Source organism: Mobula hypostoma, chromosome 2, assembly GCF_963921235.1.
Source record: "Mobula hypostoma chromosome 2, sMobHyp1.1, whole genome shotgun sequence".
Classification (NCBI taxonomy): Eukaryota; Metazoa; Chordata; class Chondrichthyes; order Myliobatiformes; family Myliobatidae; genus Mobula; species Mobula hypostoma.
Genome location: NC_086098.1, coordinates 166,945,667 through 166,970,873, shown reverse-complemented (window position 1 = coordinate 166,970,873; position 25,207 = coordinate 166,945,667). Strand labels below are relative to the sequence as shown.

At 42.7% G+C, this 25,207-nt stretch overlaps 1 protein-coding gene across 1 annotated transcript in view; it reads left to right on the top strand.

Annotated features, from left to right (window-relative positions):
• The window catches only part of LOC134357721 (R-spondin-2-like), a 43,702-nt gene extending 23,223 nt beyond the window's left edge, over positions 1-20,479 (top strand). The window contains exons 3-6 of the mRNA XM_063069345.1: positions 1,482-1,625; positions 8,435-8,623; positions 16,112-16,198; positions 20,388-20,479. Of these exons, the coding sequence (XP_062925415.1) occupies positions 1,482-1,625; positions 8,435-8,623; positions 16,112-16,198; positions 20,388-20,479 (512 nt within the window). The remainder of the gene's footprint in view (positions 1-1,481; positions 1,626-8,434; positions 8,624-16,111; positions 16,199-20,387) is intronic.
• Positions 20,480-25,207: the final 4,728 nt, after the last annotated feature.

Sequence of the window (25,207 nt, the reverse complement as noted above, 5' to 3'; positions counted from 1 at the left end):
AACTACTCCAGAATGAACTCCAATGTTTATGTGCATATTGGACTCATTTAACTGTAATGGGCCCTTTTAGTTTTCTTTTTCTGTAACTGTTGTTAAAGTTGAAAATCTGGTAAATATACTTTCTCTATAATTTTATACTGGTGTATGATCTGCCATTTCTGGACTACCGGTAATTGTGTGTGAGCAGTATTTACACAGCATTCACTACAAGTCATGTTCCTTAATTGAAATATCCCAACTTTCCTGTTTGGTTGAACCCCAAATCACGCCAACCCAAGGTATATTGTTCATGAAAGGTGGCCTTCCCACCGCTGGGTCACGTGGCTGTTCACAGAGTTAGCTAATGAACCAAGTGGGTGAGAATTAGTTCTGTTGTAGCTCCTTCTAATATTTGTCTCCACTCACATCACTGAGACCAAATGTCAGAGAAGACATTGGCAGCCCTTGACACACAATGGACCTTGGCTTGGAAGTCCTCCTCAAACTGAATCACCTTTCCATATCACCCCTCTTCTTTCCCTTTCTAAAGAGCTGCAAACTTGCTCACCCTTGCTGATGTTTGTCAGCTCTTATTTTCACACATTGCCAATTCTTTTCACACCTGTTCCCAAGTAGCTCTGCACTTTTTGTAAGCTACAGAGTGGAGGACAGAACCACCAGGCTCAAGGACAGCTTCTATTCCACTCTTATCAGACTCTCTTGAACAGATATTTTGTACGCTGAAAGATGAACTCTTGATCTCCCAACGTACCACTTTATGACCTTCCTCCTCATTCTGTGCTTGCACTGAACTTTCCCTGTAACTGCAGCACTCTACTCTGCATTCACGTTCCCATTTAGGGTCCAGAAAAGGTTCACAAACCGATCCTGGCAAAGAAAGGGTTATCATGTGAGGAGTATTTGATGGCTCTGGATCTATACTCACTGTAGTTTAGAAGAATGGGTGGGTAGGGAGGATCTCTTTGAAAGCTACCAAATGTTGAAAGGGCTAGATAGAATGGATGTGGAGAGGATGTTTCCAATCGTGGGGGAGTCTAGAACCAGAGGGCTTAACCTCAGAATAGAAGACATCCCTTTAGAACAGAGGTGAGGAGGAAATTCCTTAGCCAGGGCGTAGTGAATCTATGGAATTCATTGTCATGGAGAGCTGTGGAGGCCAAGTCATTGGGTATATTTAAAGTGGAGGTTGATAGGTTCTTGATTAGTCAGGGTGTCAAGGGAGAAGGTAAGAGGATAGGGTTGAGGGGAATAATAAATCAGCCATGATGAAATGATGGAGCAGACTTGATGGGCCAAAAGACCTAATTCTGCTCCTATGTCTGATGGCCTAATGGTGTTTTTACTACCTAGATGTAGTTGTGTGTGGAATCGTGTCTGAATGGCATGCAGAACTTTTCATGGTCTCTTAGTACACTCAACAGTAATCAACCAATTCCAATTCCACAGTGAAAGGATTCTCCTATATTTTCTCATTCCACTAGGATGCAAGGCCAGGAACTGTGAAATGTGCTTCAGCCGTGAATTCTGCATCAAGTGTAGTCCCGACCACTACCTGTTGAAGGGCAAATGTTACATGGCCTGTCCCGAAGGTTCAGCTCCACAGGACCAACCGATGGATTGTGTGGGTATGTCATTCACCTCCCGTCATCTTAATGCTGGTCTGGTCTGACTCTTCCATTACAGAATAAAGATTCACAGTCTGAAAGCTCCAATCCACAGATGTACTCTCATTGAGGACAATGACATCTATAGGACATCCATCATTAAGGACCCCCATCTTCTAATTGCTACCATTATCAGAAGCCTGAGGATATAAATTTAATATTTCAGGAACAGCTTCTTCCCCTCTGCCATCAAATTTTTTGAATGCACAATGAACCAACCCATGAACACTAACTCACTATTTTTGCTCTCTTTTTCTCATTATCTATGTAATTTAATCTCTCTGTCTATCTCTATCTCTATTTCTATTACTCTCTCTATCTCTATTTCCTTCTCTCTATCTCTCTCCATTTCTCTCTCTATCTCTCTCTATTTATATCTCTGTCTCTATCTCTCTACCTCAATTTCTCTCTTATTCTCTATCTCTCTAGCTCCCATTCTCTTTATTTCTCATTTTCTGCCTCTATCTCTCGTTCTCTCTCTCTTTCCCTCTTTCTCCATTCCTCTCTATCTTATTGTAATTTATAGATTTTTATGTATTGCATGGTGATGGACAGTGGTTGTCCATTGTGTCTGCCAATGACAGGAAAACTGAACAGCTGCGGCGAAACAACAAATTTTATGGCCTATGTCTGTGATACGAAACTTGGTTCTGACTCTGATTGCAAAATGCAAGAAAAGGAAATGCAGCTGAACCCCCTGTTTTATGGGGGGGGGGGGAAGGGGTGCAATCCCAGAAAACAGTTGGTATTCTATAATGCAAAGCCATATGAACTTTATTTCTCACTTGTACATTGGAACATATAGTGAAATGTGTCATTTGCATCCATGACCAACACAGTCCAAGACTTTGCAGGGGGCAGCCTGCAAGTGTCGCCACGTTTCCAGCAACAATATAGCATGCCCGTAACTTCCTAACCCTAATCTTTACATCCTTGGACCGTGGCAAGAGTCCGGAGCACCTGGAGAAAACCCATGTAGTCTCGGGGAGAACGTACACTTCTGGTGCCCTACAGCTTTTTAGCCCTAGAATCTATAGATCTCAATCAGGAATGTTCTCAGCATTGTGTGGAGAATGCTGAAGGTCTTCAGTCCTCTGAGTGAAGGTATTTCATATTATTTCATGTTTTCTTATGGGCCTTGTGACTCATCATAACTATGCTAGCTCTCAGAGGGGTCCCCATCAATTCCTTTGCTCTACTTCCATTGCTTGTGGAAGCCAACCTTCAGTACTTACCCGGTCACATTGGCATCACCCACCCTGAGGAATCCAAATCAGGTTTAATATCAGACTTATTGCTTAAAAATCACAACAACTTATTTATTAATTACTGCTTATTGACTACTATTAATTACAATTTATTAATTACTAATAGTAACTATTAATTATTTTCTATTAACTATTTAATTACTATTCATTAATTATTTATTTTTTTGCATATTTATACTTTTAGTATTTTTTGTATGTATTGTAATGTACTGCTGCCAAAAAATAACAAATTTCAGGACAAATTGTTGGTGATAGTAAGCCTGATTTTGGCAAAGTTTTCATTTTGTTGCAGTGGCACGGTGCAAAACATTAAAATTACTATAAGTTAAAAAATAAATAGGGCAAGAGAGAAATCACAAAGTAGTCTTTGTTAATGGCTTATGGTCCATTCAGAAATCTGATGGCAGAGGGTAATAAATTGCTCCTAAAACATTTGGTGAGTGTCTTCAGGCTCCTATACCTCTTCCCTGGTGATAGTAATGAGAAGAGGGCATGTCCTGGATGGCAAGTGTCCTTAGTGATTGACGCCACCTACCTGATGAACCATCTCTTGAAGATAATCTCGATGGTGGATATGATTAGACCATAAGGCATAGGAACACTATTAGGCCATTCAGTCCATTGAGTCTGCTCCACCATTCCATCATGGCTGACCTATTACCCCTCTCTATCTTGGCTCCTGCCTTCTCCCTGTAACCTTTGATGCCCTTATTAATCTAGAACCTATCAACCTCCATTTTAAATATACCCAATGACCTGGCCTCCACAGCCATTTGTGACAATGAATTCCAGAGATGCACCACCCTCTTGCCTAAAAAATCCCTCCTCATCTCTGTTCTAAAGGGATGTCCATGTACTTTGAGGCTCTGCCCTCTGGTCCAAGACCCCCCCACTATAGGAAACATCCTCTCCACATCCACTCTATCTCTGGTCCTAGACTCCCCCACCATAAGAAACATCCTCTCCACATCTGCTCTATCTGTCCTCAGGTCCTAGACTCCCCCACTATAGGAAACATCCTCTCCACATCCACTCTATCTGTGTTCTCTGGTCCTAGACTCCCCCGCTATAGGAAACATCCTCTCCATATCCACTCTATCTGTGTCCTCTGGTCCTAGACTCTCCCACTATAGGAAACATCCTCTCCATATCCACTCTATCTGTGTCCTCTGGTCCTAGACTCCGGCACCATTGGAAACATCCACTCCACATCCACTCTGTCTGTGTCCTCTGGTCCTAGACTCCCCCGCTATAGGAAACATCCTCTCCATATCCACTCTATCTGTGTCCTCTGGTCCTAGACTCTCCCACTATAGGAAACATCCTCTCCACATCCATTCTTTCTTTTCTTTCTTTTTCAATATTTTTATTGATTTCTTAAATAAAAGTATACAGAGTACAGTAGGATATATAATATATATTGATTACAATATATTGGAATCACAAATATAGTCTCATTACCCCATATCCGTATACATTAAATTTAAACATAATATTGACAAGAGATAATTTTATTATACAAAAAAAATCTAAACCCACTACCAGAAAAAAAACAGCTGTTTGGTTAAAAAAAAAGAAACGTCGACTGCACCTCTTCCTATAGATGCTGCCTGGCCTGCTGCGTTCACCAGCAACTTTGATGTGTGTTGCTTGAATTTCCAGCATCTGCAGAATTCCTGTTGTTTGCGTAATAAAACATATTGTTAGTCAACATCTGTGCTTAATAGCAAATCAAAGATTTTGAAAATAATTCAAAAAAGGTCCCCACACTGTTAAAAAAATCTTGTCTAGGAAGAAAAATGATAGAAAATTTATTAACAGAATTAGCTTCTAAAGAAACCCAGACCAGACAGTCCTCTTGATTAATATAATATAACCAAAACATAAGATTCCGTATATTGACTGCCCAGTAATAAAACCTAAAATTGGGTAAGGCTAAACTTCCATTCTTTTTAGCTTTTTGAAGATGAACTTTATTTAATCGAGAAATTTTATTTTTCCGTATCAAAGAAGATATAAGAGAATCCAGAGAAAGGAATTAGGAATAAAAACAGGTACGGCCTGAAATAAATATAAAAATTTAGGCAAAATATTCATTTTAATAGAATTAATTCAGCCAATCAATGATAAAGAGAGAGGTGACCAATTTGATAGTGCCTTTTAACATAATTCAGAAGTGTAAAAAAATTTCTTTAAAAAAGAATTTATAATTCCTAGTAATTGTTACACCCAAATAAGTAAATTGATTTCTTACAGTTTTAAAAGGAAGGTTAGTATTAACTAATACCAAATTTTTCAAAGGAAAAAGTTCACTCTTATGAAAGTTAAGTTTATATCCTGAAAACTGACTAAAGCAGGAGAGTAAAGAAAGTATGGAAGGTAAAGAAGACTCCACTTTAGAAATGTAGAGCAAAAGGTCATCAGCATAAAGCGACACTTTGCGAATAATACCCCTCCTTAAAATACCAGTGATATCATTAGATTCCCGGAAAGCAATAGCTAAAGGTTCTAAGACCAAATCAAAAAGCAAAGGACGCAAAGGACAAACTTGTCTGGTTCCACGTTGAAGTCTAAATGGTTTAGAATTCTGAGAGTTAGTAAGAACGTAAGTGGAGGGAGATAAATAAAATAATTTAATCCATTGAATAAAATCGGGCCCAAAGTTAAATTTTTCTGAAGTTTTAAATAAATAATTCCATTCAACCTGATCAAAGGCTTTCTCAGCATCGAAGGATATCACACATTCCGATATCTCTTTAGAAGGAGAATAAATAACATTCAATAAACAACGAAAATCCAGTCTGATAATCAGAAATAATAGATTTCAAAATATTTTCAATTCAATGAGCCAAAAGTTTACATAAAATTTTAGTATCAACATTGAGTAAGAAAATTGGTTTATAAGAAGAACATAAAGTTGGATCCTTATTCTTTTTCAGAATAAGTGAAATAGAGGCTTCATAAAAAGATTGTGGCAACCTACCTAATTTAAAAGAGTCTGAAAGGACTGAATATAAGTGAGGTATAAGCAAAGAGAAAAAAGCGTTATAAAACTCTCCAGAAAATCCATCAGGACCCGGAGCCTTCCCCAAGTGCAAAGAGTGAACAACCTCGGCAATTTCCTCGTAAGAAATGGGTTGATCCAGCAATTTTCAATTATCATCAGAAAGTGTAGGAATGTTTAATCAACCTAAGAAATTATTTATTACAGTATTGTCTTTAGGAGGATCAGAGCTATAAAGTTTAGAATAGAATTCTCTAAAAGTATCATTTATTTCTAAATGATCAGATGTTTTATCACCATTAGCTTTACAAATTTCTTTAATTTGGCGTTTAACTATAAAGGTCTTTAATTGGTTAGCCAATAGTTTACCCGTTTTATCTCCATGAACATAAAACTGACTTTTATCTTTTAAAAGTTGAGTTTCAATTGGATAAGTTAAAAGCAGATTGTATTTAGTTCTAATTTCAACACGCCTTTTATATAAATCAGGATCTGGAGCCAAAGCATATTTTTGGTCTAATTGTTTCAAGTGATTGGCTAATTCAATTCTCTTCCTATTAGCTTTTTTCTTAACACTTGTGGTAAAAGAAATAATTTGTCCTCTAATATAAGCCTTAAAATCATCCCATAAAATAATACTAGAAGTCTCTTCTAGCGTATTCTCTTCAAAAAAAGAGTAATTTCTCTCTCCAAAAATTTTTTTAAATCCTTATCAGATAACAGAGTTGGATTGAAATGCCAGAATCTGTTTATTTGGGAGACATCTGGAAGATTTAAGGATAAAAACACTGGAGCATGATCTGAAACAGCAATTTCTTTATATTCACAGGATCAAATCAATGGAATCAAATGACTATCAACAAAAAAAAATCAATCCTGGAATACGTATGATGAACATGAGAAAAAAATGAGTACTCTCTATCTGCTGAATACAAATCACACCAAACATTAACAATATCACATTTCATTAAAAAAGATTGGATAAAGGAGGAAGATCTACTAAAAGATGAGCGATCTAAAACAGGTTCTAAGCCACAGTTGAAGTCTCCTCCTAAAACCAGAGAATACAGACTTAAATCTGATAAAAACAAAAAAAAGTGTTCAAAAAAACCTGGATCATCCGGGGCATACAAATTAGAAAAAACCATTAATTTATTATCTAATTTACCTGACACTATAACAAAACGCCCATTGGTATCAGACACTACATTATGTTGAACAAAAGAAACTGAACTGTCTATAAGAATTGAAACTTCTCTAGCCTTAGCCTGAAAGGAGGAATGAAACAATAATTCCTTCCAACTGCTGAAAAGATGTAAATTATCACATTTATGAACGTGTTTCTTGTAAAAAAAAATTGAGACATTCAGTTTCTTAATATAATTATATATCTTATTATGTTTCACAGGATGGTTTAATCCTTTTACATTAAAACTAAGTAAATTAATAGTATGGTCCATTTTAAATATTGCTTAAAGAGAGGTTAGACTAAAAACCGCTGGAATGTATATTAAATATAAACAATGAGTTTTAAGATAAAGTAACCAAGCAACAAGTGAAGCTAAGAGAACCAAACAGCTGATAGAAAAGAAAAAAAAAACAACCCTCAACCCCCACCCCCCACCCAAAGAAAAAAAGTCGACCAAAGGGCAGTTGACAGCTAAACCTACCAACATTACCTTCCCAAAACAATCTACTGCCTGAGATCCAAAAAATTTCCAAGGCTAACTGCATTCCTACAAGACACAACAAAAAACAGAGCAAAATTAAACTTATTAAAAAAACATCATGAGAAAATATAGTATACAATATTAAAAAGAACTAAGAAAAATCAGAACATATTAATTTGGACACTCTATATGTGTCCTCTGCTCCTAGACTCTCCCGCTATAGGAAACATCCTCTCCACATCCACTCTGGTCCTAGACTCCCCCACTAAAGGAAACATACTCTCCACATTCACTCTGTCTGTGTCCTCTGGTCCTGGACTCCCCCACTATAGGAAACATCCTCTCCACATCCACTCTATCTGCGTCCTCCGGACCTAGACTCCCCCACTATAGGAAACATCCTCTCCACATCCACTCTATCTGTGTCCTCTGGTCCTAGACTCCCCCACTATAGGAAACATCCTCTCCACATCCACTCTATCTGCGTCCTCCGGACCTAGACTCCCCCACTATAGGAAACATCCTCTCCACATCCACTCTATCTGTGTCCTCTGGTCCTAGACTCCCCCACTATAGGAAACATCCTCTCCACATCCACTCTATCTGTGTCCTCTGGTCCTAGACTCCCCCACTATAGGAAACACACCTCTCTACATCCATTCTATCTTTGCCCTCTGGTCCTAGACTCCCCCACTATAGGAAACATCCTCTCCACATCCAATCTTTCTACGCCGGTGATGCAACCGGCTGAGTTTACAGCACTGCAGCCTCTTGTGATCGTGCAATATAACCCGTGATTATTTTGGTGTTTCTCTGGTTTTACCACAGATGGATGCATGCTTGGATCCTGGAGCGCGTGGAGTCCTTGCATAAGGAACCAGCGGACTTGTGGCTACAAGTGGGGATGGGAGACCAGAACTCGGCAAGAGCTCTCTGCCTCAGAGAATCTCTCTGAGCCCTGTGTTGCCCTGAAGATGACAAGGAAATGCAGGATAAAGAATAGACACTGCCCTGGAGGTAAGATGCTTAAATAGAGTTGTGATTCCTTCTTGTGAAGTTTGGACTATTGTGCACTATGGTCTAATAAATAACAGTAAAGTTAAGATTGGATGGTGGGGTGGAAATACGTCTTCTTCACTTGGGCAAGGTGTAGCACCTGCTTAGACCCTCTCCCAACCCTCTCGATCAGTGTCACGTGAAGCCTTGGGAGCACGGGGTGCATATCACAAGTCCTGGTTATGTGACCACTGATGCCAGGTTGACAATCTCTGAGAGTATTCATAAAGGCTGGATTCACCCATCTTGTAAAGATACTGCCAGAAGAAGAGAATGGCAAACCACTTCTGTAGAAAAATTTGACCAAGAACAGTTGTGGTCATGGAAAGACCATGCTCACCCATGTCGTATGAAATAGCACATAACAAATGAACAGTTACTAAGAATCGAGGATCCATACTTTATACTTTATACTTTATTGTCGCCAAACAATTGATACTAGAACGTTCAGCAATCTTATCACAGTTGGAAAGAAGTTGTTCCCAAATCTGGCTGTACGAGTCTTCAAGCTCCTGAGCCTTCTCCCAGAGGGAAGAGGGACGAAAAGTGTGTTGGCTGGGTGGGTCGTGTCCTTGATTATCGCATCCGACAGCGTGCAGTGTAAAGTGAGTCCAAGGACGGAAGATTGGTTTGTGTGATGTGCTGTGCTGTGTTCACGATCTTCTGCAGCTTCTTTCGGTCTTGGACAGGACGACTTCCAACCCAGGTTGTGATGCATCCTAGAAGAATGCTTTCTACGGTGCATCGATAAAAATTAGTGAGGGTTTTAGGGGACAGGTCAAATTTCTTTAGTTTTCTCAGGAAGTAGAGGCACTGGTGGGCCTTCTTGGCAGTGGACTCTGCTTGGTTGGATCAAGTCAGGTCATTTGTGATATTGACCCCCCGGAACTTAAAGCTTTTGATCTGTTCCACTTGCGCACCACCGATGTAAATTGGGTCGTGCAGTCCGCTACTCCTTCTGAAGTCAACAACCAATTCCTTCGTCTTGCTGACGTTGAGGGATAGGTTATTGTCTTCACACCATGCCACCAGGTTCTTAATTTCCTCTCTGTACTCAAACTCATCATTACCTGAGATACGGCCTACAATTGTTGTGTCATCAGCAAACTTACATATTGAGTTTGATGGAAACTTGGCTACACAATCATGGATGTACAGTGAGTACAGCAGGGGGCTGAGTACACAGCCTTGTGGGGCACTGGTGCTCAGAGTGATTAGGTGGTATTACAGGTGGTATTCCGGTTAGGGCTAGTGTCCAACAGCTCCAGAAGCTGGCTCAATCCTGATCATGGATATTCTCTGTGTGGAGTTTTCACACACCGCTCTGACTGTGCAGGTTTCCTGCACGTGGTTTCATTCCCTCCCACATTCCATAGACATCCCTATTGCGTAATTGTAGCTTGCCCCAACTGAGTAGGTAGTTGGTAGAAGAACTAAGGGAAGCTTCCTTTTCTGTGCTGTATGGGTCTATGTATCTCAGTCATTACCTCCAGGACCAGGGTACACTCCTACTGTCCACCACCCTCCACTTTCACTGTGATAGAACATAGAACATGGACTATAAGATATTGGAGCAGATTTAGGACACCTGGCCCATCGAGACTGGCTGATTTATTTTTCTTCTCAACTGCATTATCCTGCCTTCTCTTTGTAACCTTTGCCACCCTTACTAATCAGGAACCTATCAACCTCTGATTTAAAAATACTCAATGACTTGGCCTCCACAGCTGTCTGTGGCAATGAATTCCACAGATTCACCACCCTCAGGCTAAAGAAATTCCTCCCCATCTCTGTTCTAAATGGACATCCCTCTATTCTGAGGCTGTGCCCTCTGGTCCTGGACTCACCCACTATAGGAAACATCCTCTCCACATCTGCAGGTATGAGGCAGAAAGGTGGGATTATGGGATTTGTGCATTCGGGAGCCCGATGTGTGAATACGGTGGGCAGAGGCTTCCTTTCCAAGCTGTAAGGGTCTATGAGTCTCTGTTTACATCTAGGAGCACGGCACATTGATTACGACCATCCACCTTTGTTACGATAGAATACAGAACGTTAAGGGCTCTTCAGCCCACGATATTGTGACAACACTTTAACCTGCTCTAAGATCAATCTAACCCTTCCTTCCCACACAAAGCCCCTACCCCCATTTTTCATTCAACCATGTGCCTATCTAAGAGTTTCTTAAATGTCCCTAATGTATCTGCCTTGACCACCACCCCTAACAATTACTCACACCAGCTACACAGACGGCACTGCCCGAATCCACGCCCGCCCTTACCAATGAGGACAAGTATCCTTGAACGTGACAACATGAATAAATAACAAGGTGAAGAAGGCAAGTAGGATGGTGGCCTTACATAGAACAGAGAACAGTACAGGCCCTTCGGCCCATGATGTTGTGCCAACTCTTTAACCTACTACTCTAAGATCAATCTAACCCTTCCCTCTGACATAGCCCTCCATTTTTATTTCATCCGTGTGCCTATCTAAGAGTCTCTTAAATGTCTCTAATGTGTTTCATTAATATATGTCCCTAATTAGTTTGCAGATGACATGAAGATAGGTGGAGGGGCAGGTAGTGTTGAGGAAGTAGAGCGGGTACAGGAGGGCTTAGACAGATTAGGAGAATAGGCAAAGAAATGGCAGATGGAATACAAGTGTCTTTAAGTCTATGGTCATGCACTTTTGTAGAAGAAATGAAAAGGTTGACTATTTTCTAAATGCAGGGAAAATATAAAAACTGAGGTGCAAAGGGACTTGGGAGTCCTTGTGCAGGATTCCCTAAAGGTTAATTTGCAGGCTGAATCGGTGGTGAGGAAGGCAAATGCGATCTTAGTATTCATTTCGAGAGGACTAGATATAAAAGCAAGGATGTAATGTTAAAACTTTATAAAGCCCTGGTGAGGCCTCTCTTGGTGAATTGTGAGCAGTTTTGGGCCCTTAACTTAGAAAAGATGTGCTGAAACTAGAGAGGTTCACGAAAATGATTCCGGGATTAAATGGCTTGTCATATGAAGAGCATTTGATGACCCTGGGCCTGTATTCACTAGACTTCAGAAGAATGAGGGATAACCTCATTGAAACTTGTCAAAAGTTGAAAGGCCTTGATTGGATGTGGAGAGGATGTTTCCTATGGTGGGAGAGTCTAAGTCCAGAGGACACAGCCTCTGAATATAGGGGCGTCCTTTTAGAGCTGAGGAGAAATTTCTTTAGCTAGAGAATGGTGAATCTGTGGAATTCGTTGCCACAGGCAGCTGTGGAAGCCAAGTCATTGGGTATATTTAAGGCAGAGGTTGATAAATTCTTGATTAGTCAGGGCGTGAAGGGGTACAGGGGGAAGGCAGGAGATTGGGACTGAGAGGGAAAATGAATCAGCCATGATAAAATGGCAGAGCAGACTCGATGGGTTGAATGGCCTAATTCTGCTCATATATCTTATGGTCTTATGATATCTGCCTCTACCACCAAACACAGAATGCTGGAGGAATTCAGCAGGCCAGGCAAAAAAGAACAGTTGACATTTCGGGCCCCTGATACTTTCCTCCACTCACTTTAAGAATCAGTAGTGGGAGGGACTTTGACGTTTACTAGAGAGAAGACTCAATCTACACGCACATTGAGTACCTCCGGTGCATGTGAGCTTGATTTCAATGTTTAAGAGAAGTTTGGATAGATACATGGATGGTAGGGGTATGCAGGGCTATGGTCTCAGTGCAGATAGAAACATAGAAACATAGCAGACCTACAGCACAATACAGGCCCTTCGGCCCATAAAGTTGTGCTGAACATGTCCCTACCTTAGAAATTACTAGGCTTACCTATAGCCCTCTATTTTTCTAAGCTCCATGTACCTATCCAAAAGTATCTTAAAAGACCCTACCGTATCTGCCTCCACCACCGTTACCGGCAGCCCATTCCACGCACTCACCACTCTCTGAGTAAACAACTTACCCCTGACATCTCTTCTGTACCTACTCCCCAGCACATTAAACCTGTGTCCTCTTATAACAATTGCAGCACGGAAACAGGCCATCTCAGCCTTTCTAGTCCGTGCCGAACTCTTACTCTCACCTAGTCCCACCGACCTGCACTCAGCCCATAACCCTCCATTCCTTTCCTGTCCATATATCTTTCCAATTTAACTTTAAATGACAACATCGAACCTGCCTCAACCACTTCTTCTGGAAGCTCGTTCCACACAGCTATCACTCTCTGAGTAAAGAAGTTCCCCCTCATGTTACCCCTAAACATTTGCCCTTTAATTCTCAACTCATGTCCTCTTGTTTGAATCTCCCCCACTCTCAATGGAAAAAGCCTATCTACGTCAACTCTATCTATCCTCCTCATAATTTTAAATACCTCTATCAAGTCCCCCCTCAACCTTCTACGCTCCAAAGAATAAAGACCTAATTTGTTCAACCTTTCTCTGTAACTTAGGAGATGAAACCCAGGTAACATTTTAGTAAATCTCCTCTGTACTCTCTCAATTTTATTGACAACTTTCTTATAATTCGGTGACCAGAACTGTACACAATACTCCAAATTTGGCCTTAACAATGCCTTATACAATTTCAACATTACATCCCAACTCCTATACTCAATGCTCTGATTTATAAAGGTCAGCATACCAAAAGCTTTCTTCACCACCCTATCCACATGAGATTCCACCTTCAGGGAACTATGCACCATTATTCCTAGATCCCTCTGTTCTACTGCATTCTTCAATGCCCTACCATTTACCTTGTATGTCCTATTTTGATTAGTCCTACCAAAATGTAGCACCTCACATTTATCAGCATTAAACTCCATCTGCCATCTTTCAGCCCACTCTTCTAAGTGGTCTAAATCTCTCTGCAAGCTTTGAAAACATATTTCATCATCCACAACTCCACCTATCTTAGTATCATCTGCATACTTACTAATCCACTTTACAACCCCATCATCCAAATCATTAATATATATGACAAGCAACATTGGACCCAGTACAGATCCCTGAGGCACACCACTAGTCGCTGGCCTCCAATCTGACACACAGTTATCCACCACCACTCTCTGGCGTCTCCCATCCAGCCACTGCTGAATCCATTTTACTACTTCGATATTAATGCCTAACGATTGAACCTTCCTAACTAACCTTCCGTGTGGAACCTTGTCAAAGCCCTTACTGAAGTCCATATAGACAACATCCACCACTTTACCCCCATCCGCTTTCCTAGTAACTTCATCAAAAAATTCAATAAGATGTGTCAAACATGACCTTCCATTCACAAATCCATGTTGACTGTTCCTAATCTGTCTATCCAGATAATTATATATACCATCTCTAAGAATACTTTCCATTGATTTACCCACCACTGACGTCAAACTCATGGGCCAATAATTGCTAGGTTTACTCTTAGAACTCTTTTTAAGCAATGGAACAACATGAACAATACGCCAATCCTTCGGCACCATCCCCGTTTCTAATGACATTTGAAATATTTCTGTCAGAGCCCCTGCTATTTCCACGCTAACTTCCTTCAAGGTCCTAAGGAATATCCTGTCTGGACCCGGAGACTTATCCACTTTTATATTCCTTAAAAGCGCCAGTACTTCCTCTTCCTTAATCATCATACTTTCCATAACTACCCTTCTTGTTTCCTTTACCTTACACAATTCAATATCCTTCTCCTTAGTGAATACCAAAGAAAAGAAACTGTTCAAAATCTCCCCCATCTCTTTTGGCTCCGCACGTAGCCATCCACTCTGATTTTCTAAGGGATTAATTTTATCCCTCACTATCCTTTTGCTATTAATATAACGGTAGAAACCCTTTGGATTTATTTTCACCTTACTTGCCAAAGCAGCCTCATATCTTCTTGCAGCTTTTCTAATTTCTTTCTTAAGATTCTTTTTACATTCTTTACATTCCTCGAGCACCTCATTTACTCGAAGCTGCCTATATTTATTGTAGATCCCTCTCTTTTTCCGAACCAAGTTTCCAATATCCCTTGAAAACCATGGCTCTCTCAAACTTTTAACCTTTCCTTTCAACCTAACAGGAACATAAAGATCCTGTACCCTCAAAATTTCACCTTTAAATGACCTCCATTTCTCTATTACATCCTTCCCATAAAACAAATTGTCCCAATCCAATCCTTCTAAATCCTTTTGCATCTCCTCAAAGTTAGCCTTTCAGATCAATGGGACAAGGCAGTTTAAATGATTCAGCATGGACTAGATGGGCCAAAGGGTCTGTTTCTGTGCTGTAGTTTTCTATGACTCTATGACTCAATCCTGTGGCAGACTATAGAGTTGCAGGCACACAATATGACTCTCCTGTCCTCCCCAAGATCACGACACACAGATACACAGAACCTTGTGTCCCTGTGTACAGATCTACTGTGTGGGATTATTTCAGAAAAGAGCGGATGGAGTTCTCTCCACATCTTGGATACTACTTGAGGTAAAGGTTTTGCTTTATCTGCCACATTACATCAAAGCATTGAAGCACACAGTAAAATGTATTGTTTGTATCAGTGACCAACAGAGTCCAAAGATGTGCTGGGGGCACCTCTGGTATCACCATGCTTTTGGCACCAACATAGCATGCCGACAACTCACTAACCCTAACCCATGTCTTTAGAATGAGGGAGGAATCCAGAGTACCAGGAGGAAACCCATGCAGTCACGGGAAAAACCCATAAACTCCTTACGGACAGTGCAGGATAGTGCACCCCAATTGGTCAATAATGGCATTATAAAGAGTTATGCCAACCACTGCGCCAGAATGCCACCCCATGGGAGGGCTCTCCCTGGGCCAACAGCTGCAGATGGATGATCTGGTCTTATCAGTGTGCAGTTTGTGGGGTTTGAATGCAAACTGGCTGTCTACTTCCCAGCAACACATCTTCACTGGTGATTTCAAAATGATTTAAGATTCAAAGTTCAAGGTTGTTTAATGTCTTTTCCAGTACGTAAGTGTAAAGAAGAATGAAATAATTGTTACTCTGGATTTGATAAGCATATAAAAACACAATAAGATAAAGAAGACAATAATAAAAAATCCACAATAACTATAAATACATAAGATAGTTTATGTACATAGATTGATTGTATGTCCATAAAGTGATGTTGGGCACAGGAATGTCTGTACATAAGGTGACTCTGACAGGAAATGATAAAGTAGTGGTGGTTGGGGGTGTGGAGAGGTGGGTTAGTGGGTGGAGGTGTTGATCCGTCTTACTGCTTGGGGAAAGGAACTGTTTTCGAGCCTGGTAGTCCTGGCGTGAACACTACTGTATGTAGCCTCCTCCCTGATGGGAGTGGGACAAACAGTCCATGAGCAGAGTGGGTGGGATCCTTCATGGTATTACCAGCCTTGATTTAGTTGAACATTCAAAGTAAATTTATTATCAAAGTGCGTTTATGTCACCATACACAACCCTGAAATTCACGTTCTTGCAGGCATTCACAGTAGATACAAAGAGATACAATGGAGTCAATGGAAACCTACAAACAAAGACAGACAAAACTGGACAGAGATGTTTGAATGTCAGATCAACTTAAGGGCTTGCTCCCAAAATCCTCAGCAAAGACTGAATTTCAAAATAGTTTCTTCTGCACCAGATTTTAAAAACATATTCATTTAATAGTAAGATTGAAGTAGTATATAATTTACTGCCAAGGACGGGGAGATCTTGGCTACTTTTAATAGCCAGTTGGTTTTGTGACAAAAATATCTTGAATGTTTTAATTGTAATAAACTCAAAGTTTTGGAACGAACATTTCAGAATTATTGCAGGTTACTACTAAACTGCAGTCAGACTGGGGTCATTTTTAAAATTACTTTCTTGTTTGTTTACCAAATTCAGTAGATGACTTTTCTTAGGGAATGGATATAAAAAAAACTCTGATCTGAAACTGAGTTTGCCTGGAATACCAGAGGTTTTACAAGTGCTCCAACCCTACTCAGCTCATCATCTGGCCATCACCTCCCTCTGGCTCTCTAGTTCTCCTCCTCCTTCCTTTTCTCCCGTGGTCCACTCTCCTCTCCTATCAGATTCCTTCTTCTTCAGCCCTTTTACCTCTTCTACCTATCGCATCTCAGTTTCTTATTTCATCTCCTCCTTCCCCGCCCACCCACACATCTTCCCCCTCACCTGGTCTCATGTACCACCTGCTAACTTGTACTCCTTCCCCGACAACCCCCCACCACCAATTTTTTATTCTGCCTTCTTTCCCCTTCCTTTCCAGTCCTGATGAAGGGCTTTGGCCTGAAACTTCAACTGTTTATTCCCCTCCATAGATGTTACCTGACCTGACGATTGCCTGGAAATCTACTTTTACTTATTGTGGCTGCCAAGCTGTATTTCCAACTCCTGTTTCACTGGATTCTACACAATGAAGAATCATGGAAGTATAGAATTATACAACATGGAAACATGCCCTTTGGCCCATCTCATCCCATGCCAACCAAGGCCCAAGAACTTAGGAAACAGCATTAGGTAAAGGCCTTTCAGTCCCTCTAATCTGCTCCACCATGGCTGCTAATGGCTATTCCACATTTTGCTCCAATGCAAAGCGACCCTTCTCTCCTCATACCTTCAGGCTTCATGTTTATCAATCACCATAGACATAGGAGCAGAATTAGACCATTTGGCCCATCGAGTCTGCTCTACCATCCCATCATGGCTGATCTATTATCCCTCTCAACCCCATTCTTCTGCCTTCTCCCATAAACATTGACGCCCTTACTAATCTAGAACCTATCAACCTCCACTTTAAATATACCCAATGACTTGGTCTCCACAAACGTCTGTGGCAATGACTACCATAGATTCACCACCCTCTGGCTGAAGAAATTCCTTCTCATATCTATACTAAGTCAATGTCCTGTTCTGTGGCTGTGCCCTCTGGTCCTAGATTCCATCACTAGGGAAAACTTCCTCTCCATATCCACTGTATCTAGGTCTATTCAATAGGTTTCAATGAGATAGATCCCCCCTCATTCATCTAAACACCTTCAATGTACTTGGTGAATTAATAAAATGAATGGTTCTGTTATGGACTAGAGGTAGGGAACTTCAAAGATCCACATTCCTCCTTCTGAAGAAAATCTTTCATATCTCTGTCTGAAACAGCAGACAACATGTCCCTCAAGTTCTAGCACCCTTTCCTCACCATCTAGAGGAGACATCTCCTCCGCATCCATCCTATCAATCCATCCCATCAGGAAGGAGGTACAGAAGCCTGAAGGCACACACTCAATGATTCAAGAACAGCTTCTTCCCCTCTGCCATTCGATTTCTTTTTTTTAACACTAATTTTTTATATTGCAACACCAACAAACGACATTCAATACAACCAGTTGCCGATTACATTTTGACAGTTTAACCCAGCCACCCCCAACTCTTATCACCATCCCCCTCCCCTTATCCTCTTCCGCATCCCCAACCCCCTCTCCATCCCTCCCCCCACTCTCCACCCCTCTCTCCCCCCATCCCTCTCCCCTCCACCAACCAATTGAATAGTAGTGCATACACAGACAGAGCATTCCTATTTTAACAGAAGATCTTTTAAGTTAGATATCAGATTTGTCCACATTAAGATTGTGTTTGCTCATGTATCATTTACTCTTGCTGATGATAGTTCCAGGTAAGAAATGTCCAAAAAGCTCTGAAGCCAGTGAGTATTTGAAAAATCATGGGGAGGTTTCCATCGCTGGACTACGATCTTCTTAGCTGCAGTCTGTCATGGTCCGGTCCGTGAAGTCCGTATTCCGGTTCACAGTCCAGTCCATCGACCCTTGCTCCAGGTTTTCCTGTCTACCCTCTTTCTGTTCTTGATGAGTGCTAATTGAGCCAGTTGATGATCGTTGGGGCTGGCTGCATAAATACCTTCAGAGAGCAGGGTGTGGCTGCTGTATTGTCCTTACTCCTTACTCCTTGTATCCCTTCCTCTGCCTTCTGTTTCCTTGCCTGAAGCCCTACCTTGTCTCGCTGGTAACTCTCGCCTCGCCTGAAGTTCTTGTCTCGCCTTGCTTTGCCAGAAGCCTTGTCTTGTCTTGCTGGTAACTCTCGCCTCATCTCGCCTGCAGTCTTGTCCTGGAGCCACCCTGTACCTAGCTCCCTTCCTGTCCCTTGCCTCCACCCAGGTGAGCCAGGCCGTCTGCCGTTACTTGCAGTTGGCTCTGTCCCTTCCCGTCCCTTGCCTCCATCGGGTAAGCCAGGCCGTATTGCTGTTACCTACGGTTAGTTCTGTCCCTTCCCGACCCTTGCCTCCGTTGGGTAAGCCAGACCGTCTTGCCGTTACCTGTGGTTGGTTCTGTCCCTTCCTGTTCCTTGCTTCTGTCGGGTGGTGATCCACACCCTGCCCAGGAGGAGCCTCTGGCCTTCGGCCTCCAGTCAAGTCTCCAGCCTTCAGCCTCCAGCCTCCTGCCAAGCCTCGCCTCTAGCCTGAAGACTCCAGTCTCTTGCCTCCTGCCAAGCCTCACCTCAAGTCTCTAGCCTCAAGCCTGAAGACTTCAGCGTCCTGCCTCCTGCCAAGCCTCGCCTCAAGTCTCTAGCCTCTAGCCTCTAGCCTCAAGCCTGAAGATTCTAGCCTCCTGCCTCCTGCCAAGCCTCACCTCAAGTCTCTAGCCTCAAGGCTGAAGACTTCAGCGTCCTGCCTCCTGCCAAGCCTCGCCTCAAGTCTCTAGCCTCTAGCCTGAAGACTCCAGCCTCGTCCTGCCTGCCAGCCTAGCCTCATCCTATCCTGGTTCTGGGGTCCAAGCCAGAGGCAAGACCCAGGTACTGGGTCCTTGTCCAGTCTCAGGCTCAGAGTCCAAGCCCCGGCTCCTAGCTCTCTTGACCAGTCCTGTTCCGGGTTCCTGGTTTTCCTGTCCATGTCCTTGCTCTCACCCTGTATCCTAGTCCTGTCCCTAGTCCTTCAGTGTCTGTGTCTTGCACTTGGGTCCGTTCCCAGCCACCGCACTATGACACAGTCAGGCCTGCCAGCCAGACTTTGTGTGCTTTTTCCATAAGGGAAAGGTGGGAGTCACCCTTTAGAAAATGTACAGCGGGGTCCATTGGTAATTGTACCCCCATTAGTTCGGTAAGAGTACTGATAACCTTCCCCCACAAACCAAAAACCCCTGGACATTCCCATACAACATGTATAAAAGAGCCAACGGTTCTGTGGGGGCAAAATGAGTGCCATTCGATTGCTGAATGCACATTGAACCCATCAACACGACCTCACCACTTTTTTTATTTCTGTTTTTACACTACTTATTTAATTTAACAAAAGTATATATACATATATACTTACTGTAATTCATTTTTTTTCTATTATTATGTATTGCATTGTATTGCTGCTGCAAATTCAACAAATTTCATGACATATGCCAGTGATATTAAATCTGATTCTGAATTCTGAGTTCTGACTTCCACTGAGGTTGGGTCATAGATTAAAGGTGAAAGGTAAACAATTGAAGGAGAACTTAAGGGGCAACTTCTTTCTCTCAGAGGATGGTGAGAGTATGGAACGAGCTGCCAGTGGAAGTGATGGATGAGGGGTTCAATTTCAACATTTAAGGTCCAGGTGCTAGTTAACGGGTCTAGGTAGAGTAAAGGTTTGGCACGGGTCAGATGGGCCAAAGGGCCTGCTTCTGTGCTGTAGCACTCCACGACTCTATGTTTGACTTGTGATTATCAGTAAAGAAGGAAAGTAATCACATAATTATCTCTTTTTTGCCTTGCAGACAAAAAGATGCATAGAAACAGAGGGGGCAGGTGGAGGAATAAAGGTCTGACGAGTGGCAGGAGATCAGAGGAGGGCAACTCCTCCTCCTAACGTCCAGGGCTCACTCAAGGAGGGAGTGAGGGCAAATGACCTAGACTTAAGGTGGAGCCCTGAGGACTCAGCAGTATAATGAAGGCACACCAAAGACCGAGAGGAGAGCACATCCTCCTATCTGAAGTGGACACTGTATTTTATGTAGATTTCCCCAGACCTGGAATGCCTTTCACCTTCCAGGAACCTATCATTACAGTAGCTTGGGCAGAATTACTAACACTGAGACTGGACAGTAGAGCAATCGTTAGTGACAGCCAGACTGAGTTCCGTGAACAGCCATGAGTTCCAACACATCACCCAATGATGGATGTGTCATCAGCTGTCAGACTTCAATTTCCTCTCTAACCCATCAACCATCCTTCAATCCCACTCATATATCCCTTGCCTACCTCTCCTGCTCTCCCAATACCCCCTCCCACTTCTCCACTGATCTTCCATCTCTACTTCTCTCCCAATATCCCCTTCCAACTCCACCCCTCTTCCATGTATAAATCCCCACCTCTATCTCTCCCTCTCCTAATATCTGTTTCCCAAATCCAACACTTCCTTGCTGCTATCCCCCTCACAGCTCTACTGCTCTCCCAAAACCCATCTCCGATCTCAACCCCTTACAAATAACCCCCTCCAACACCCTCTCTCACCTCTACACCTCTCCCAATACCCAACTCCTATCTCAACCTGTTACCAATAACCCAACTCCACCCCTTTCTGAATACTACCTCCCAACTTAAACTTCTCCCACCCCTACCTATCACTTGCCTCTTCCTCCTCCTTTTAACTTCCTCTTCCCACTTTCACCTCTCTCCTCCTTGCCTCTGTTCACATCCCACCACAACTCCCCTTCTTTTCCAGCTCCTTCCTTGCCTCTCCTTGGACTTCACCATCCCCCAATCAACTAGTTCCCAGCTTCTATCTCCAACATCCTCTTCCCCTTACTCCCCCTCCTTCACCTTCCCTCCTCCCTCCACACCCATGTCCGTGCCTCTTCTATCTCCAACATCCTCTTCCCCTTACTCGCCGTCCTTCAGCTTCCCTCCTCCCTCCACACCCATGCCCGTGCCTCTTCTTTCACAACCTACATCTTGGACCAAACCTTTGGACATCTCCTTGCAGATTTGGTTTGTCATGTTCCTCAGTGATTGAGATTGGGATATTTTATTCGTAAGCATGGATAAGGCTAATGTCAAAGAAGATTTCACGAGGAGTCAGCTGGAATTTTTTGAAATGTCAGAGCATTTCCTGTTCCTCCACCCTGTACTGTGTCTCTGGAAGAACTACATCTCCTTGTTAGGAATACTGTCTCGATGGTGCTCCAACCTTTGCACTGCATTCTTTTCTGACCTGCTCACATTAGCAGCTACCTGGACTCCACCGTACTGTCCCTCCAAGGGGGCTGTGTTAAAATCCCAAACCACAATGTTGGTTAGTCCTTAGCTGGAGACTTTGTCCATGACTACACGTCCGAAACTAACAAACAGACTAAATGAACATTGTTCCCTCACCTGGTACCAGTTAGAACAGCATTCTTCTTCTTCTTAAGCCCATCATCCCTTCTGGGGCACAGGCCACCAACAACAGCTTGCCAGAGTCCTTTGTCATGAGCCAGTCTGCCACGTTCAGGCGTAGTCCATCTATACGTCTCCTAGGCAAAGATCCTTCCTCTTCCAGGGATGAGGTCTTTGTAGCCTCTGTTGGTGTTTCTGTAGCTCTGGGTTTTTATGGGATAGGATTGCTAGCCCCGTCCCCGACCCTCCTCTTGTCACAGCCAGGCTTGGGACCATCCATGGTGGAGCTTTAGAACAACGGTCTTTGGTGAACATCGTCTTTGAGGCTGATCAACATTCAAGATGGGCTGAAGGAAGGTTAAAGTAACCAACCTGGACTTCACACTCACCAACAAACAAGGTGCAAGTTTTAAGGCAGAAACAAGAAGTGGCCTTTCTGTGGACTCACACAACATCAGCTGATTTTATGTATCTTTGGTTTGGAGAGTTCTCATTACAGCTCTTCCATCTCTGCTCCACAGCTACATCCCTTCCTCTGCTACACCCACTTCCAGAGGGTTCAGACCTCAGAAGATGTTCATGTCTGCGTATGGCTCCAGGCGCGACCCCAGCACTGGCCTGACTGAGTGGAGTGATTCGATAGGATTTAGCAATTGGCCTCAGTACCCTTGGGCTGAGGGTGTGGGTAGAAGCTGGGTTATGGAACTCACTGCTCAAACTGCTCTCATGTAGTTGGTAGCATTATGGTCTGTAATGATGGTTGACTGCATCAAATATATTGTTGGCAATTGTTCATACTTGTAGAACCCAGCAAGTCCAATCACATTTCCTCACTTTGCCCATGGTCCTCCATATCCTACTTGTGTTCCTCTCTCTTCCATTTACCCCACTTCCTTTCCCCATTCAAAGGCTCATTTCTGTCCCATGCCCTCCCTTTCCCATCCTGTTGTTTATACCAGTTCTCCCTCGAACCTCCTCTCCTCCATTCTCTTTCATCTCCTTCCCCTCGATTTCAGCTCCTGCAGCTCAGCATCTCCTCTCCCCTATGGCCACTCCATCTCTTGACCTGCCTAATCCCTGTCTCAAACAAATAAAGCATGTTATGCAATTGTGAACAGTGTGACGGAAAAGAAAACGACAGCTGGAGGAATTCCCTGGCCTGCTGAATCCTCCAACATTTTGTGTGTATGTATTACTCTGGATTTCCAACGTCTGTAGAATCTCCTGTCTTTTTGGTCAACGTGTCAGGCAGCATCTGTGGAGAGAAAAAGCAGTTAATGTTTGAAGTCAAGACCCTTTGTCAGGACTCTCTTCTGAAACATTGACTGTCCACTTCCCTCCACAGATTCTGCCCAACCGGCTGAATTTGTCCAGCAGCTGTTTTTTTTTTGTTGTTGGAGATTCTGGCACCTGGACATTTAAATATAATTCCTTTCTCTCTCTATTTCTCTCTGTCTCTGCCTCAAACTTCACCTGTCAAGGTTCTAAGCTCTGCAGTTCCCTCTGCCCACCTCTTCAATCCTACCTTTATAAACTTACTTCATTGACCAAGCTGTTGACAGCGCCTTGATGGCAAACCAGTTAGTGGTTGTTAAGGGTTCTACATCAATGCAGCTGTTGTTGTTTGTGTTGTTAACAAGTTGGAAACAGGTTCAGAATATGAATTCTGCAACCTGCCTATCTCCCCAAGTATGAAATGTACAATGGCCTGGTTTTTATAGTGGAAATAGTAAGTCTAAGAGTGGTGAATCAGACAGGGTTAATCACAGTAAACTGGATATCACTGTCAGTGATATCTCACACCACAACCATACTTAGTGCGGTGAGGTTGGGGGTGTTGGCCCACTTTTGGAACAGAAGTTAGCGGGACCTCTTTCAAGGATAAATGAAAGTTTAACTGAGTGATAACTGAAGGTGAAAAACCTCTCCAGCCCTGAATGAGTAATGTTACAAATGTATTGTTACTGGTTTATTATTGTCACATGTGCCAAGATAGAGTGAAAAACTTGCCTTGCATACTGTTCATACAGATCAGATGATCACACAGTGTATTGAGCAAAATGAAGTGTAAACGCTGCCAAAACAGTGCAGGGCAGGTGAACAGTAAAGAGCAAGATCATCATGAGGTAGACGGTGAGGCCAAGAGTCTCTTATCGTACAAGAGTCTGATAACAGTGGGAAAGAAGCTGTGCTTGAAGCTGGTGGTACATGCTATCAGACATTTTTAGTTTCTGTCTGTTGGGAGAGGGGAGAAGAGAGAATGACCAGGGTGGGGGTGGGGGGGGGTTCTTTGTGGAGCCTTTGTCCTTCAGAAGGTAAGAGTTCAGTCTAGAAGGAATGCAACAGTTTAAGGAAGTATTTCATTGCTACTTTCTCTGAGGAAATAAAGGAAGGATGATAGACACTGGTCTTACCAGCAAAATCCCAGATTTTGAAAATAAATATAACTTATGTAAAAAATATATCAGTATTTCATAGAAACACAGAAAATCTATAGCACAATACAGGCCCTTTGGCCCACAATGCTATGCCAAACATGTCCTTACTTTGAAATTACCTGAGGTTACCCATAGCTCTCTATTTTTCTAAGCTCCATGTACCTGTCCCTTAAAAGACCCTATCGAATCAGACTCCACCACCGTCACCGGTAGCCCATTCCACGCACTCACCACTCTCTGCGTAAAAAAACTTACCCCTGACATCTCCTCTGTATCTGCTTCCAAGCATCTTAAAACTGTGCCCCCTCATGTTAGCCATTTCAGCCCTGGGAAAAAGCCTCTGACTATCCACACGATCAATACCCCTCATCATCTTATACACCTCTGTTAGGTCACCTCTCATCCTCCGCCGCTCCAAGAAGGAAAGGCCAAGTTCGCTCAACCTATTCTCATAAGATATGCTCTCCAATCCAGTCAACATCCTTGTAAATCTCCTCTGCACCCTTTCTATAGGTTTCCACATCCTTCCTGTAGTGAGGTGACCAGAACTGAACACAATACTCCAAGTGGGGTCTGACCAGCGTCCTATATAGCTGTAACATTACCTCTCGGCTCTTAAACTCAGTCCCACAGTTGATGAAGGCCAATGCACCATATGCCTTCTTAACCATAGAGTCAACTTGTGCAGCAGCTTTGAGTGTCCTATGGACTCGGACCCCAAGATCCCTCTGACACTCCACACTGCCAAGAGTCTTACCATTAATACTATATTCTGCCATCGT